This window comes from Eumetopias jubatus, unplaced genomic scaffold (assembly GCF_037043125.1).
Source record: "Eumetopias jubatus isolate StellerSeaLion01/CBP00866 unplaced genomic scaffold, mEumJub1_p1.0 scaffold_8, whole genome shotgun sequence".
Classification (NCBI taxonomy): Eukaryota; Metazoa; Chordata; class Mammalia; order Carnivora; family Otariidae; genus Eumetopias; species Eumetopias jubatus.
The window spans coordinates 12,789,376-12,806,815 of record NW_028274814.1 but is presented as its reverse complement, the minus strand read 5'-3'; the positions used below and the strand labels follow the sequence as shown (position 1 = coordinate 12,806,815).

The following is a 17,440-nucleotide window of genomic DNA, read 5'->3' as shown; positions in this document are numbered from 1 at the left end:
ACAGTGCCAGAAAGTGTTTACTTAACAATATTCAGCATACACCTTTGTTTTTCTTTCTTTTTTTTTTTTTAAGGGATTTCTCCGAAATTTGCTATGTTCAGCAGTTGGCTGTTTAGTAACGCGTCTATCAGCCTATTTGGGAGGCTCATTCTGTGTCTGAGATTAAAGGAACCAGAGACCCGGCGTTCAGTGCCTGCCGGTGATCCCGTGTGAAATGTTTTCCTGCCCCCGGCTGCGGAATCTGGGCGGTTTGCAGCGGTGCAAACAGGCGGTCTGGGTCTTGGGTCAGAAAGCCCATCACCTGTTGGGGCCTCGGGCGCGCGCGGCGCAGGGTTGGCCCAGGGCAGGGGCAGGGGCAGCGGGCGGCTCGGGGAGCACAGCCTCCCCCCCCCTTCACCCCCCGCCTTCCTCCGGGACAGTCCGGCGGGCGGGCGGGCGCGCGGACGCGGGGACGCAGGCACGGAGGGCCGGAGGGCCGGGGGGCGGCCCGACGCTGGAATGCAGTTTTCTCGGGCGAGAGAGACTTTGCACCGGAGTGGAGAATAGTTTGGGGTGGGGTTTCGCACGGTCCCCTCCTCCCCACCCGCCGGGCCCCCTTCCAGGCGCTTTCTGGGAGCTTTCCGAGCTGCGCTCTGAAGTTTAAAGAGCAGCGAGGAGCTTGTGCCGCAGGCAGGGACAATGGAGGAAAATGAAAGCCCGAAATGTGAGCCGTGCCTTCCTCACTCAGCAGACGGCAGACAGAAGCAGGGTAAGTAACAGACTCATTCAAAGATGGAGTTACAGTTACGCGGGTTCCTCGCCGGCGCAGGGCAGAGAGAACGCGCATTTCTTGGGGGGTGGTGTGCGTTTTCAGAACTGCGTGGAGAGCTGTGATCTCTTGGGTCTGACTTTATCTCAGGCAGGCTTTTCTTAAGCAGCCAAAGAAGCGGCGTGGGGATGCCCCATGTGTGGCACAGTGAGCAAGTCCGTATGTGTTCTGTCTCTAGGCAGTGACAAAATACAGATCGCTGAAAGCAGCTTTTCGTACTCGCTGCCCCAGCCGTGGGAGAGAGGAGCTGTTTCTGGGAAGCTGTCTCTGGGACGGCAGCATTCTCATTCATTGGTTGGGGGATCCCATGAGGCAAAGGCATGCTGCTCGCAAGTTTGGCGGAATTTTAGGGTTAAATTACAGAGTGTAGAGATGTTTTATTTTACAGATCGGAACAGCAGGGGAGCACGGGTACATCCGGATGATAGATGGGACTGTGTGGATCTCTGCATGCTTTAATTCAAAAGTTGGGAGTTGTTAGACAATTTTGGTAAATTTTCTCCAGGCAGTTTTCCTTTAATTGTGTTTGTGATAGACTTGTCTTTTCCGTAGGGAATTTCCAGAAGCTTATGTTGTTCCAAAGAAATTTCACAGTGGCGTTGGGTGGAGAAAGAACTTCTCTGCTCTCCAGTCTCTGACGTCTATGATGCCAGAGCCTATCATATGGTATCATATAGGCAGCATGTTCCGAAACCCGCACAATCCGAAACCATCCCCGCCCACCGTACCCCAGGTTCATCCAGGGGCCAGTTAGGAACTGAAAGAAGCGCTTGCGGGGCTGCAGTGCTCTGCGTGGGAGTAGGGATTATGCACAGGGGAAAAGGTGTGTTTTAAAAAGGCAAAAGGGAAGTAAATGACTCATCCACACTGAAAATGCAAAACTAAGCTAGACTGAAGAAAAAGGAATTACGAGAGAGAACACCCTCATCCCCCTTACCCCCTTAACTCCCCCCGCCCGGTGAAACTCAGGAAACCTTAAGCTTAGTAAACCCCCGAGAAGCCCCCATTTTACAGCCATCAGTCTAGGTATCTGTTTCTGCTTCTAAAACAGAGCACTCTTCCTTGAGGGCGCCTGGTCGGTGGGGTCCGGTGGGAGATAAGGCTTCCTTCCCTCCCTTAATTGTTAGGACAGTATCCTATAGCAGGGATTCAGTCTTTGGGCCTCAGTTGAAATAAATGACACAGAATCTAGAGGAGCAATTAGTGGGACCAATTTAAGAAATAACTTTCCAAACTACCACGGCAATTCAGAGATGCTTCAGAGGCTGGAGATAGTTGGGCTGAGGGAGTGTGATCACTTTATTTACTTATTCACTCAATGAATATTGAGCATCTGTTAATGTAGTAGTTACTGTTTTAGCTGCTGGTGACCCAGCAGTGAACAAAGTCGATGGAAAATACTTGCCTTCATTGAACTTACGTTCTAAGAGCCAAGTTTGGAGGGAAGGGGGTGGGAGAGAGAGACAATGAACAGAGCAGAATATATAGCATGTTAGATGGCAGTGTTGCCAGGTTTAACAAATAAAAATACAGGATGCTCAGTTAAATTTGAATTTCAGATAAGCAACGAATAAATTATTTTTGTATAAGTATATCCCATGCAATATTTGGGATATACTTATGCTAAAATTATTCATTGTTTACTTGAAATTCAATTTTAGCTGGGCATTTCATATTTTATCTAGCAACTCTACTAAATGGAATTCAGACTATAGGGAAACATAGGCAGGGAAAGGGAACAGGGAGTACGTATGGTTGCAGGTGAAACTGTAGATAGGGTTATCAGGGAGAGCTTCACTCGTGTATATTTGAATAAACATCTGAAAGAGGCAAGGGAGGCAATAGGCAAGAACTTGTTCGAAGAACGGCAGGGACATGGGAGAAGGGTGGGAGAAAAGAGGTTAAGAGGTAATCCCAGGCCAGATCACACGGGGCTATGAGACTCTGGCAGAGATTTGAGCTTTTTTTTTCAAAGGAGGTAGGGAGCCCGTCTGACTTGTCATATAAAAGGGAACTATTGGGTGCTATACTGAGAATAAGCCAAGTGGGGGTAGGGGAAGGGCAGGGGGGCCATTTCAGAGGCTTCTGTAGGAAACCATACAGAAGCCTGGACCAGCGGGTAGTAGGACAAGTGGTGTTAAGAAGACAGGTTCTAGATGTATAATGAAAGTAAAGCCAAAAGAATTTGCTGAGGGATTGAATGTGGAACATAAGAGAAAAGGAGGAGTCAAAAGATGATTTCAGAAATGATTGGTCTGCCTAGCCGGAGGAATGGAGTTGCCATCTACGTAAATGGGAAAGCATTTGAGTGCAGCTGAGAGGAGAGGGTGTTTGTGGTTTGGAAATGGAGGAGGAGAACAGGAAGTCCTTTGGATAGATTAGGATGGAGATGTTTATCTCACATCTAAAGGGGGATGCTGATTGCCGCGTGGATATTCTCCACTGGAATTGAGGAGAAAAGTCTAGGGTCAATGGCAGATCTGCTAAGATTGGGTTTGTGTGTACAGGTCACGGTGTGCTCTGGGGCGCTTGAGCATTTAGAGGTCAGGGAGATTGGGAGGGGTGGCTGGAGAGATTGTAAGGGTGAGAAGTATTCAGGTTAGATGTGTAGGGTCCCACTGAGTTCTGGGTGAAGCAAGGCTGTGAAGGAGAGTGGCTTCCATTCCAGGTCTTCGGTCAGCATGAGGACCATACAGGGAGGCCAGGCCTCTGCTCACATCACCCATGATAACCCATGCCCACTCCCAGCCTGGCACTCTTGATGGTATTCATTTCTGTATCTGTTTCACTCAATTACAGCGTAGTATGCCAGGGCAGACCGGGTAGTCTTCATCCTTCCATTCCCTGCGCCTAACAGAGCACCAGGCACGTAGAAAGCACTCAATAAATATTTCTTGAACAAAAGGCTAATGATCCCACTTGAGGGCTTGGAGTTTACCAATCTACTATAGATAAGGATCCCTTGGGTGATCATGTAAACTTACTGTCTAGACGGAGACACTTTTGAGAGTGAAAAGGCACCCTATAAATAATTTTGCTGGGACAGCACTTGTAACGCACAACTGTTTAGGCAAACTGGGGCATATGGTTGCCTCAGGAATAGCTCTAATCAATGAGGCTTCCATGGCTGAATAGGCAGCCTGCTTAGATCAACAACAGTGTGAATGTGTACCTTGAGGTGCACCGTGCAGAGTAGGCTCTCAGTAGTTATTGGCTGAATTGCAGTCTAAAAATCTGACACTCCCTTTGAAGGCCGGGGGCTTTTCAGAGTGATCCTGGGGTGTTCCTTGGGATATATCAGCCCACAGCAGCCCCGAGGTGTCTGCTTTTCCTCAGGCCCCTGAGCTCTTGAAACCCCTGGGCAGGTGAAGTGTTATCAGTCCACCTGCTTGCCTCCCCCAACCCCTGATTCACCAATGTTTCAAGATAGTATTTGCTTTGGGGGGGGTAATCATTTTGCAGTATATAAATGTATCAAACTGTACCCCTTAAACTTGCAAAAAAAATAATAACATTGGCAGCCCCCACGGAGCGCAAGCTTGGGGAATCCCAGATACTCACGTCTTTGCTCAGAACTCTAAAACTGCCCCATCAGTCTATCCCTTACCTGTTTTATCCTCCCGAGCACTTATTACGTATTATTTGTTTGTTGTCTGCATCCCTAATTATAATGTGAATCCTCTGGGAGGCAAGGAGATTATGTCTATCTTGATCACAACTTCATTACATTTCCTAGCTCCTTTTAGTGTACGGAGCAGGCACTCATACATATTTTCAAGAATGAATGAATGAATCATCTGACCAACACTTGAGATGAGAATACTTTTGGGGGGAGCAGAGGGACTGTTCCTCTTTCGTCTAAAATCTGTACCAGAAAGCTTCTTTGTCAGTTATTTAATTTTTCAGGCTTTTTAGGTGAATCGTTATCATGGTCTGATTTCAGCTGCAATTTCTGTGCCAATTCATGTATGGTGGTGATCTGTAGGATATTAACAAGAGAACTGGCCAACCAAGGAACCCTGTGGGCCCCCAGCAGAATATGTGATATATATTAGTCAGATAGGCTAATTATAACAACCCTGAAATCTCTGTGGTTTAGCACAGTCAATGTTAATTTTTTGAACACAGTGGAATGCGGACATTCCTGGCCAGCTGGATCTCCTGGGGGCCCATCTTTAGGCTGACTCTGGGACCCCATTCCCCAAGGCTTTGGCAGCTTCCACTGGAGCTATTGCATTCAACAAGCCAAAGACGAAAGAGAAAGAGCATGGACGATTATTCAGGAAGTCTGGGGGCCTGGGACTAAAGGTGTCTCACCTGACTTGCACTGACCAGAGGAATTAGTACGAGAGGCCCCATCTGGATGAAGGATCCTGGAAAATACAGTCTTTCTATGTGTGCAGCAGAAGGACATTATGGTTTGAAGATACAGAAGGACAGAACGGCGTCACTGCCACGGTAGGTCCGAATAGACAGCCAGACAAAACCGCAACTCCTCACGATGGTCCTATGACCAGAGAGGAACTTGGCACAATTTTAAAAGCTACCCCTAAGAGATAGCTAACCAGGACCCACTATAAGGAAGCGAGGGACTCCTTCTCAAAGAGGCTGTGGCTTACCTAGTCTTAGCTCAGGAGTAAAAATCTCAGGGAAGTGTCGTTGCTGGCTGTCAGGTAGAAAGCGGGCATGGCATGTCCAAATGATGCAAGGTCACAGACCCCTTGCTGGAAGTCAGCGGACCTGGCGGAAGCCATCGGAGCTCCCGTGGTCTTCTGCCTGCAGGATAACTTGCTGCATCTCAGCCAGGAAGCCTTTGAAATTCTCTCTCGGGGGCGCTTCTGCCCTCCTCACCCCTACTTCTGCTCCAGGGAATGTTGGAGGGGCTGTTCTCTGCGCGGAGCTCCTCTTTTGCTCTTTGCCCTGCTGAGAGCGACCTACAAAGGAGGAGTTGCCCTGGGCTGGGCAGAGGCTGGGAGCGGCAGGAAGGGGAAACTGAAAGCCATGTGTTCATGCTACAGCTTCGTTATTTGTTTGACACGGATTCCCAGAATAGCAAGCCGCTAGACACACCCATACTTAAATGTTCACACCCATACTTAAATGTTAGCACCCAGGCGCGTTCCAGACGAGAAATAGAGCTGTATTTCTGTGTTGATGGCATTGTGGATAATGAGAATCGGCCGGGACTCGGATCCCTGGCTCCACGGCTGTGGAACTGTGACTCAGTGTCCTTTGCCTGGTCCCCTCTTGTTTGTTTCTATCCCTGCTTAGTTGGTCTCCTCAGCCGAGAGGTCACATTCTCCCTGATAGACGGGAATGGTGGAATTGTCCCCTCTACTTCCTGCTCGGGAGTTGGCAGCTCCCAGGAGCTGAGCCTCCCTGAGTAGAAGGCTCCAGTGACTGGGATGCGTGGTCAAGTGGCTTCGTGTGGAAAGTGGTGGTGGGTTGTGGTCGGCGGTGCCTGTGAGGGTGGAACAGGTGCCTGGTGGTGGGATGGGAAACAGATGGGGCCCATAGCTGAGGGCGGTAGAGGGCGAGAAGGTGAGACACGGGGAAGAGTGAGCCCCGCCGGCGATTGGATGTCCGCCAAGGGACGGTGCATCTGGTCATTGGTGCATTAGCCATTGGTGCTGTTGGCTGCTTTCCTCCAAGTCACATTAAACTTTGTTAAGCAACTGGAGACAGTTTCGAAGAATCCACAAGAAAGGAAAAAAACGGCAAAGTACCGTAAGGTTGACATGACCTTCCAGCGCAAAGTGTTAGGAAAAGAAATAGGGGTTTAGAGAGTCAGCAAGTCGGAGCTGCTCAAAGGTGAATGGTGACAGAAGATGGATTCTGAACGCCACCCCTCCCCCTCCTGTTCCTTTCCCAATTTATCTGAAGGAAGAAAGTGGAACTCTTTTCAGTCTCCATGGGGCTACTGTTCTGGCTGCCTTGACCTATTCTGAGGATCCTTGGATGAAACAAAATAGTTCCTGTGAGTCTGTGTGGCAGAGCAAGGCAGAATGGACCTTTCTGCCCCTGCTGGTATGGGAGGCGCCATCTGGGGGTCTGTGTGTGTGCCCGTGTGAAGGAGTGACCTTCCCAGAGATTCAACCCTGCTAATTAATCTAGCTGTCCTGGATAATTTTAAAAATATGTTAATGATGTCAAAAGTAATCGTAAGAATCTGTATAAAAGTCAACAGTGTTATGTCAAGTATACAGGTTTTTGGCTAATACAAGACTCATGTACACACATACACACTCCAAAAGCTAAAGCTAAACCAGATTGCACGCGTATTTACCAGCCTGACATATGGCGTCTTCTGCATCTAGCTTCATTCAGCAGATCCTGTTACTCTGTTTTATTCGAGGAGACACCACAGAAAAGGTAGTCGTCATGTGAGTCCACGCAATGAGAAGGCAACCTAAATAAAGGATACAGTTAATTCCTCAATATCTTCCTAATCGATAGTTCCATCTTCTTCCCCTTCTAAATTTACTGCTGAAACTAATGAGAAGTAGGAGAATTAACCAATTTGGCTATTTTTCCCTCCCTTTTCCTCATCGGTGTCTGATGGAGATGCTATAATTAACAAGGTAACGAGAAGTGAAGAGAAAACAAGAAGAATTATTCCCAGAACACTCTTCTAGGGATGGAAAACCAGCCTGAGTTTAAAATGTTTTCTATGCCTAACCAAAGGGTGTTGTACCTAGAGTTCTATAGAGAGACGTTTCTAGACAGTGAGGTGGGGCATGCGTTGGTGGCGTTGCCTTTAGATGAGCTAGTTTATGCATCAACTGGACACTCTGGATATCGCAGGTGTAAAGTCTTGTTTCTCTATCTGAGACTCCAGTCTAGAACTTTGAAATATTGGATTTCTTTTTCTGCACATAATTTTTCAGGATACATAGTTAGCAAATGAGCACATCTTGGAAACTTCTTTAAAAAATAAATTAGAGTAGATTTTAAAGGATGTAGAGCTGGAAGACTCTGCATACCTATTACTAGTCCACCATCCTCATTTTATTAATGAAGACGGTGAGGCTGAGAGACATCTAAGTCTAGGGTGAAAGGCAGAACTCCCGAGACCCCCACTCAGGGCTTTTCCCCAGGAATTCAGTGAACAGGGCCACTCTGTTCTGCCTGCATCTGTGTAGGATGTAAGAACTATTCCTCATGAAGAGAATCTGAATGTTCATAACATTCTCTTTCTAGTCTCGTTTTTTAAGAAGCAAGTGCCTTTTTTTTCAGTTAACTGTAATACGTGAACCCGACACCCCATTTGCCAACCATTGAGAATGAGTAGGGATTCCCTATCCAGGTCCTGCAGGTGAAACACTGTCATTGTCTGGCTCACTTGCTCCCTTCTATGTAGAAATCAACTTGTCCCTTAAAGGCCAGGTCAGAGGCAGGGTCAACGCCAAGGGTCTAGGTCAAGGCCGTCCACACATATCATATCTCTTCCCTTTTCACTGTGTGTTTTAAAGTCCACTTCACATAAAATATGTCTAAGCCTTCACATCCCCTCCATTCTTACCTGATAATAATATTAACCTAATAATATTCTAATGCTTGTTTGCTTTGTTCTAATGGGAGGGGGGACTGGAATTTTTAGGCAGCTCACACGTCCGTGATTATAATAGCTATTTTTGGCCTCTGGGATGAAATAAGTGTCTCAGAAACCACCTTCAGATTGTAGAAATATAAAAGTCCTGTTACCAGCATGAAATTGTAATTAAAAATAAAGAAATAATCAGAACCACTGGAGTTAACTTTTCTATAATTACAGATGAAGGTAAGGGGTAAGTTGCCTGCAAACTAGTCTGACCAAGTGTTCTCGTTTTGAATAACCTCAGGGAAGGAGTCAGAAATAGCCGACTTTTTTCTGCAACTTTTCCTTTTAGTGCGATTTTTCGTATTTCCTTTGATTGTTGATTTTTTTTGTTCCCTTCTTGCCTGAAAAAAAAAAAAAAAAGTCTGTTAGGTTACACTTACACATTTACCGCCGCCACAAACCCTCTTGGTGTTCTGTAAATGAGATTCTAGTGAGATCATTAATTGTGAACTGTATTTTGTTCTTTTTGTCTTTCAGAACAAGGAAAAAGCAATCTACATGTAACGTCATTAGAAGATGCAGAATGCCGCAGAACCAAGGAACGCCTTTCTAATGGAAACAGCCGTGTTTCAGTTTCTAGGTCTTCCCGCAATATCCCAAGGAGACACACTCTAGGTGGGCCCCGAAGTTCCAAAGAAATCCTGGGAATGCAAACGTCTGAGATGGACAGGAAGAGAGAAGCTTTCCTGGAACATCTGAAGCAGAAATACCCACATCATGCTACCGCAATCATGGGCCACCAAGAGAGGCTGAGAGACCAGGTAGGAACAGGTCCCCATTTCGCTATGCACAGCTCATTCTGAAATGAATACGAGGGAAAGCAAAGTGACCGGCCGTTCAAAGGGGAAGAAATAGTTGAGTGGATTGTGCCTGCCTTTGGGTTGTTCCAGATTTCTTTTGGGCCTTGGGAGGAGAAGGCAGCCTGCAGGTTGGACCTGAAAGCTCAGTTCTCTTTGTCGGAATGCCAGAGAGGGGAGACCCAGAGAGCATGCAGTTCACCCAAAAGGAGTGTCCCGATGTTCAGCCACAGCTACATCTGACGTGCAAGCAGTGAGGGGTTATTACTTTCCCGAGTGAAGCCTCGGATCAATTACTGTGCACTCAGATAGCACTTGAGTGCTTAGCACAGTGAATGAGTGCATGGATACATACATCAATACATTTTGAGGGTAAAGTGGAGCACAGAGGGAGAGACTTAGGGTAAATGCCTTTTCCTTACGAAGCTGACGTTAGGGTTCTGCTTTTGCTCTCTCTCCTTTTTTCTTTTAATCACAGATGTTTCCCTTTTGCATTCTTGGCTTTCTGCTGCCATTAGCTACCTGTTTTCCCAGGTTATCTTGACAGCTTATACTTATTGTCACCCAACTGTGGCTTGGGATGTTTTTGTTTCTCGGCCATGTTCAATGACTTTTTTAGCAGACAGTGCAGTTTGGGGGTCACGGGGGATGGGAGGCCTCCTCTGTAGCCCTCACTGGCATGTTATCAGATTGACCTTTGAGGATGGAGAACATGGTAAAGGAAACAGAGCCCACTCAGCGATAGATGTGGTCGGGGAAGAGGGTGGGCTATTATTGATTTCCACACTCCAGGTAGAGAGGCACATTCAGTGTTTTAAGTCAGATGACTTGCCAGTTAACTGGCTACAAAAGTAATGTCTAACTAACTCAGCTTTTGGTCATCTGTGGAAATGGAAATTGGCATTAGCCTGAATAGTTTGAACTTCTGCTTCATCCTCCGTCTCATTTTATGCATTTAAATTCAACCTTCTCTTCTCCGAAATCTTTATTAGAGTGCCTAAAAATATAAAATGAGCTTTATGGACTGTATGTTGGCTTTTTGTTCACATTACCAAAAGGCGGCAGACCCAGAAGAGGAGAGAAGAACCAGGAATCCTGGTTGATGTACAGCAGATAAATTCTTTAGTAATTAAGAAAAGGATGACTCTTTTCATTTCAAGTGTATATAGAAAATATACCCTATTTTATTTATTTACTTACTTTTGTCCCATAGTTTTATTAAGATAATATTGACATATATAAAAATATCCCTGTTTTTTCATTGTTAGTAGAGTCAGTATCTATATGTCATGTGTCATGTTTTTATGAGACACCATACTTTATCCAAAGTGGTTCAGATGGAGAAAACTCAAACTTAGAATAGTTGCAATCATGCAGTTTTCTAAGGAAACGTTGAAATTTGAATCTGGTTAAGTCTGAGTTCAGAATCCTTGTTTATCCCACTGTTCTGGAAGTTGATCCTTGCCTATAGAGCAGATAGTATGGTGAAAAAAAAAATTCCTTCTACTTTTCTAGGTTTTTGACTCATCTAATAATTAAATTGGTATAAGACAGATTAACAGGAGAAAAACAAACAAAAGTTTAATTATATGTATACCTCCTGTGTGTACATGGGAGAGACCCAGGAAAACTGAGTAACTCCCCAGAATGGCCAAAGCCATCACCTTAAATACCATGTTCAGCTAAAGACAAAAGAAGATGTTGGGGGTGGGAGTCAGTTATGGGAGGTTACCAGGAAAAGCATAATAATTGAGGATAAAGTTGTTATGACCTAAAATAATTTAGATAGTGTGCCTGGTTCAAAAAAAGAGCTATTACCAGAGATTACTTTTTCTCTGAAAGACCTATCTGTACAGCAGGGCAAACATCGGATTATCGAACATCTCTTCTTATTGTCCTGTGAATCACCCTCCTCCCCTTTGAAGCCCCAAGCCCCTACCCCATCCCTTAGCTCAGGATGTCATATAACTGACCCTCATGTCCTTGGGTCTCATATTCTTATGGGGCTCCCATACATACATAATTAACTTTGTTTTTTCCATGTTAATATGCCTTATATCAATTTACCAGCCAAAAAACTTGGAAGGGTAAAAGGAAATTTTTTCCTCCCCAACAGTCTGTACATGGGGTGTAAGGGACATGGTGAGGGGGTGTGTGTGTGTGTGTGTGTGTGTGTGTGTGTGTGTGTGTGTGTGTGTGTGTGTGTGACTATGGGGACAGGGGTGAGGGTAAAGGAGGTTAAGAAATTGATAGTGTATTGAATGAGGAGGGAGAATGTATTTTTTAAAAGTGAGAAATATATTCATTTTGCTGAGAAAGTGAGAAATTAGTATTTCAAAATGGTAAATTTTCCATGTTAAAAATATTTTAGTTATTATCATTACTGTTATTATTCGTGAGCTCATAATTATTGCTACTGCCGTGATGATGAGGGCTTTGGCTAAAAACTCTCACATGGGGAGCCTAAATATAACCTGAAGGGTGCATGGGATCAGATGACAGGGAATAATGACTGTGGCTTAGTGGCCGCCACCTCTGATCTCCTATCACATACATCTCCGCCACAGGTGTCTTCTGACCATGGGTGGTCAGCTGTCCCTTTGCTGGGTAATTCAGGATGAATTCTTGGGTATTCCAAGCTGACTATTTAAAGGGGGAAAGATTCTGATGCGTGGATTTGTGTATACGTTTGTTCCTTCCATTGTTGGGTTGCAGATGAACCCTGATCAGCATTGTGAACATCAGAGATAAGCTCAGGCAGTTAATGGTTTGGGAAATTCCTATGGACAGCCCTTCATCTTCTGGCTTTTCCATTCTTTTTCTCCTACTGTATGTTTCGTCTTTCTTGTCTTCTCCAGGACACCCTTTGTTCCTCCCTGACCTTAAAGTAGATTATTCTCGGCTTCCTTTGTTGGAAGATCATATGACCAGCCATAAGGAGGAATTCAAATAGACACGTCCGACCACTTTAATCTAATATTGAGGTTCTAAATACCACATACTCTTCTGGTGGCTGTTTTCCTGGCTGCCTCCCAGAGAAGTGGCCTTAATGAAAAGAATGCCGCTGGGGCAGTGTAAGAGTAAGATGGTAACCGTGCTGCATCTAGCATTTCACATGAACTATCTGGGTACTGAGGGAAGCTAGATTCCAATCCCTTGGGATTAAACCAAAGAAAAATTTAGAGCATATCTTACATTTCAAAATCTGAGCTCAAACACTGGGAGAGTCATGGTTGAAAACTTGTATTTGAGCCTTTGAAAGTCAGTCAGTCAAGAATTTTCTCCAGTCTGAATTACTGAAAAGAGGTTTCCTTAACTCCCTTCTACTGTCATGCAGATGACCTTTATTGCAGCGTAATGCTTATCTGCATAGTAGGAGCTGTAATGGTACTGACCCCCCAGAGTTGATGCTTGTGTGGGGCAATCAAAGTATGAAGCTACATCACCTAGCAGCTAGGTGTTTGACAATGAGGCCAGGCAGGGCTGGAAAGGAATCCAGCCTCCACCATGGGCTAATTGTATGATTGGAGCTAATGGCTTCTGTTCCAGGTCCCTCATTTGTCAAAGGACAATAACACCAGTACCACAGAGTACGGAGAAAGAAAGTGATGGATCTTCTTACTGTTTCAGTGGCAGCTCCCAGCATTACAATATTCTGGTTTATGGTATTGCAAAAGAAGAGTCTCAGCGGTTCTTCTTTGCAGACTAGTATTTAAATTCATTTTACATTTTTACCAACACGTATTTGAATACCTGAAGATTATTTTTTCCATTGTCAGAGCATACTTTCATTATATTTCTGAAACGTATTTGTATGTTTCTGTCATTAAAAGGTTAAAATTTGGACTTCTTTCACTTACTCATCCCATATATATTTATTTGGCGCCTACCATGGTAAAAGCGTGTTGAGGCATGGTCCCTGACATCAAGTCAGTAAAAGAAATAAGGCATTCATGTACAGATACCGATCTTTCAAGATCTGGCCCAAATGTCACACCTTCTGAGTTGGTCATAACATCTTGCAGTACCTATATTGTAGTAATCTAATCATGCTTTTATTGTACTTTGTCTTTCTCTTTCCCATATAGAATATGCTTTTGGAGGGCAAGAACCTTGTTTTAATTACTTTTGTGAAGTCAGCATTTAAGGGAGTATGCAACCTAAGTGAAGCATGATCAATTTGTTTTGAATGAATGAATGAATGAATGATGTGTGAGACAATGTATTTCGAGTGTGATAGGTACCATTTGAGTGATAAAGTTGGTTCCCATTTGAGTGATAAAGATGGGTGGAGAATCCAAGAATTAAGAGATCATTTGCAATTTGGGAAGTTAGAAGAGACTGAGCCTAAGAAGCTAAGACAAGATAAGTAATTTCCCTCAAGTCAAATGGTGGCATTTGAACCAAGGTCACAGTTCCTCAAGTCCATGGTCTTTCTATTTGTTACTGACTTTGGTGTTTGTTTCCTCCACCTTTAATTTTTCTAAAGTTTTGGTAACGAAATTACATAGATTACAGTAGGTCAAGCAGTAGAGACATTCCGTTGCCCTTTCTTTAAAAAAGATAAATCTTGGGGTCCCTGGGTGGCAACTGGTTGAGCATCCGACTCCTGGTTTTGGCTCAGGTTGTGAGCCTGTTTCGGCTCGGTGCTCAGAGAGGAGTCTGCTTAGGACTCTCTTTGCCTCTCCCTCTGCCCTTTCCCCCAGCACAAGCACACACACACACCACACACACACACACACACACACACACCACACCACACACTCGCGCTCTCTCAAATAAATAAATCTTTAAAAAATAATAAAAATTAAAAAGATAAATCTTATTCAATTCCAGAGCATATGAGATAACCATAGAAAATAGATTCTTGTATCTATTTTACATTGAAAGGCAGTTACTTTTTTGAAGTAGCTCTGAGTTCAGAAAGGCCTTTGGTTCAGCAAGCTCTCAGTCATGGTCACTGTGTAACTACACAGTTTGGAAAAGCTCTTCTTGTATGTCTTCACTAACAGACAAACGTCCGTCTAACGGTCACCGACAGAAACCAGCTTTCCACTCCTAGTCTCAGAAACCTTTCTGCAAATAATGTTTCAATTTTTATTTCCAGTTACACATAGAATTTCTATAGTACCTGCTTTGTGGTCACAATTCGTTTGTGTGTAGTCTTAAATCTAATGTAGTGGAACTTGAGAAGGAAAGAGTAATACGTCTTAACTTGAAAGTTTACTGTGTTCTTCCATTCAATACAGAGAGTAAGCGAGAGGTGAAGGTAGATTTCCTTTTGACAAGACATTGTGGAGGGCTCAAATAAGGAGATAAGAACAGGAACAATAAAACTATCAGATACGGGGTCAGGAAGGCTGGGAGGCCTTCCCTCAGGCCAGGGTTGTCGTGTTGTCTCAGTGCCCCTCAGGGCTCCCTGGTGCCTCCTCATCAACCAGACTCGCCTTTGTGCTTGTTTGCAAATAACACTGGAGCCGTTTTCTCAGTGCTCCTTTGGCCCCACTACCATTATCTACCACAGTCCAGGGCCTCTGGTGCTGAAATACATGCCACCAATTGTGAAAATGAAAAGAAGGAAAATATTTACCAGTCTGTTTATTCATAAGTACCCCAAGTTCTGGCTCATTCTACTCTTTTTAACAACTTCCAAGAAAACTTTATATATTGGTGAAGAGTTGTTCTATGGAATTTGGAACTGTAGGCTTGGGGTCAGACTCAGCATTATCTGTTCTTTTGACTGACATCTCCTTTTCAGAAGGTATAGCCTTGATTTTATCAAGAATCATGGAAAATTACCCAGTTTAAGACAGGGAACAAGAGAAGTCTTAACTGCATTTGGAATCAGAAGAGCAGGTCTTAAGAATCAAACACTCGAGAAGCAAACACTACCTCAAGTTGGTAGTATAAAGGCATTCTTACTCCTGTTCCCTCAAAAGTCACTGAAAAAAAAAAAGTTAAGGGTATTAACAGTGGAAAGCGAGAGGGAAACATACTCCATCTTGAATGAAGCAAGGAAATGATCAGGACCCATGGAATGGCTTTGGGAGACTAGAGAATGTCTTTGTGGAGGCCCAGTGTAGACAGAATGTAGAAAGTAGAAGCAGAGTCGAGGGAGGGAGGTTTGCTACCGACAATTTGTATGATCTTGTCCTCACCTTGCAACAGGTGAAGCTTTCCAGATGGAAAAGAGTTAGTAGAAGAGAGGAGACAATGATTACCAGATCACAACACATCCAGTCACAGAAGGCCTGTGTTTTAAGGGGCTTTGCTGGGGTGCCTGGGTGGCTCAGTTGGTTAAGTGGCTGACTCTTGGTTTCAGCTTGGGTTGTGATCTTGGGGTTGTGAGATCAAGCCCCGATTTGGGCTGAGTGCTTAGTGGGGAGTCTGCTTGAGATTCTCTTTCTGCCCCCTCCCCCCAAAATAAATAAATCTTAAAAAATAAAATAAAATAAAGGGCTTTGTTGTGTGCCCCACAGACGTTGAATGCCACAAACTGAAGAGTGAGGGTGACACACTTTTAGGGCAAGCAAGTAACATATTTTTGTGGAGAGGGCATTTGATGTCACAAACCAGAGACGAGGGTGCGAGCTGCCTCTGCTGATTCCTCATTTGCTCATTTTCAGTAGCTAGCCAGCCCCATTCAAATGGGAGTCGTAACATGAAAGAAGCCAATAGGAGATGTATACTTTTAAACTGATGTATTAGTCAGGGTGGTCGTGATTATGCTGCAGAACAAATAAGCCCCGTGGGGGCTTTTTGTGCCATGACACAAAAATGTTTCATTTCTCACACATGCAGTGTTGGTTGTTTTGGCAACTCTCCAGAGAAGCTGTCCTGACAGTGACTTAGTGATTCGGGCTACCTCCATCATGTGATGATGCTGTCTTAACACATAGATTCCAAGTCTCCAGGCATGGGAGAAAGTGCGAACAGTTCTACACAGGCTCTTAAATATGTTGACTCATATGTCACTGCCCTTTATTCTAGCATCTTGGTTCTACTCAGATGTTTGATTTACCCAGATTTTGGATGTGGAATCTAGTTTAGGAAAGAAATTCCCCCATTTTCTTATATCCACTTTCCCAAATGGCTTTACTGGCACATAGTACATCCATACATAGCACTTTATACTTCTCCGTATGATAGCATCGGTCACATTTATATCTCATATAAATGGATTAACACATATTTACACCTATATGTAGTGGCATTTTTTGACTTCTGATGAACTGCATTGTATTATAGTAGAGTCTCAATCGCACTGGATTACTCCTCATGCAGTAGATCTCAGGGTATCAGTGGATACCTTGGGGAATTGATGTAGTCCCTCTGTCATGTATGAAAACTCCAAATTATTCAGACTTTATTCTTTTTTTTAAAAGATTTTATTTTTAAGTAATCTCTACATCCATTGTGGGGCTCAAACTCACAACCCCAAAATCAAAAGTCACATGTTCTAAAGACTAAACCAGCCGGGCGTCCCAATCAGACTTTTTTTCTATCACATTTGTTCTAACCCAATCACCCTATGTAGGTGAAATGTTCGAAATTCCCAAATAGGCATCTGCGTTCATGGATATGTGTGTCAGTGAAGCCTGGAAAGTGAGGGGAATTAGAATTAAAGGGGCACTAAGACCATAGACTGTCATTAGTGGAAGCCTTCGGCCATGGTGAACATGTGGATAAGGAAGCTAAAGTTGTAGAGGGGGCAGGTTTTAACAATTATACGTGTTTTATCAATATGTAAATACATAAATGAAAGGTTTAAAGATTATCCTAAAGGAATAGACCTAGCTAAGAAATTCCTCTTTGAAGCTATTAATTGATTCTGATCCCAAAAGGAAAATGGTGAGAGTATAGCCACGTTCAGTAGCGAGAACCAGTTAGCTGTTTGAACCAGTGTCGGAGTATGTGTTCACAGACCAATTTCTTGCCTAAACCTCAAGGGAAAGGAAACAATTTCTTGGCAATTAAGAAATCTGATACAATATATACGGAGCAAGTACTCCCAACAAGCCATAGTAGGACGGGGGCAGAAATGCCCTTATGCAGATGGCCGTGAACGTGGAGAATGTTAGCTAGATGTTCAGCATTTCTTTAGCACTGTTTTCTCAACCACTATTTACAGTGGTGAAAAAGTGGAAAAGGCTGCAAGGAGAACATATTATTGGCATTAGCTAAAACTGTGACACTATTGCTCTTTGCACGTATTGGCATATTTCATCCTCCCAA

At 44.1% G+C, this 17,440-nt stretch overlaps 1 protein-coding gene across 5 annotated transcripts in view; it reads left to right on the top strand.

Annotated features, from left to right (window-relative positions):
* Positions 1-678: 678 nt before the first annotated feature.
* KIAA1217 (KIAA1217 ortholog) overlaps positions 679-17,440 on the top strand; it is a 282,087-nt gene continuing 265,325 nt past the window's right edge. For all 5 annotated transcript variants that reach the window (XM_028114195.2, XM_028114196.2, XM_028114197.2 and 2 more), the window contains exons 1-2: positions 679-748; positions 8,886-9,169. In XM_028114195.2, coding sequence (XP_027969996.1) covers positions 679-748; positions 8,886-9,169 — 354 coding nt within the window. The remainder of the gene's footprint in view (positions 749-8,885; positions 9,170-17,440) is intronic.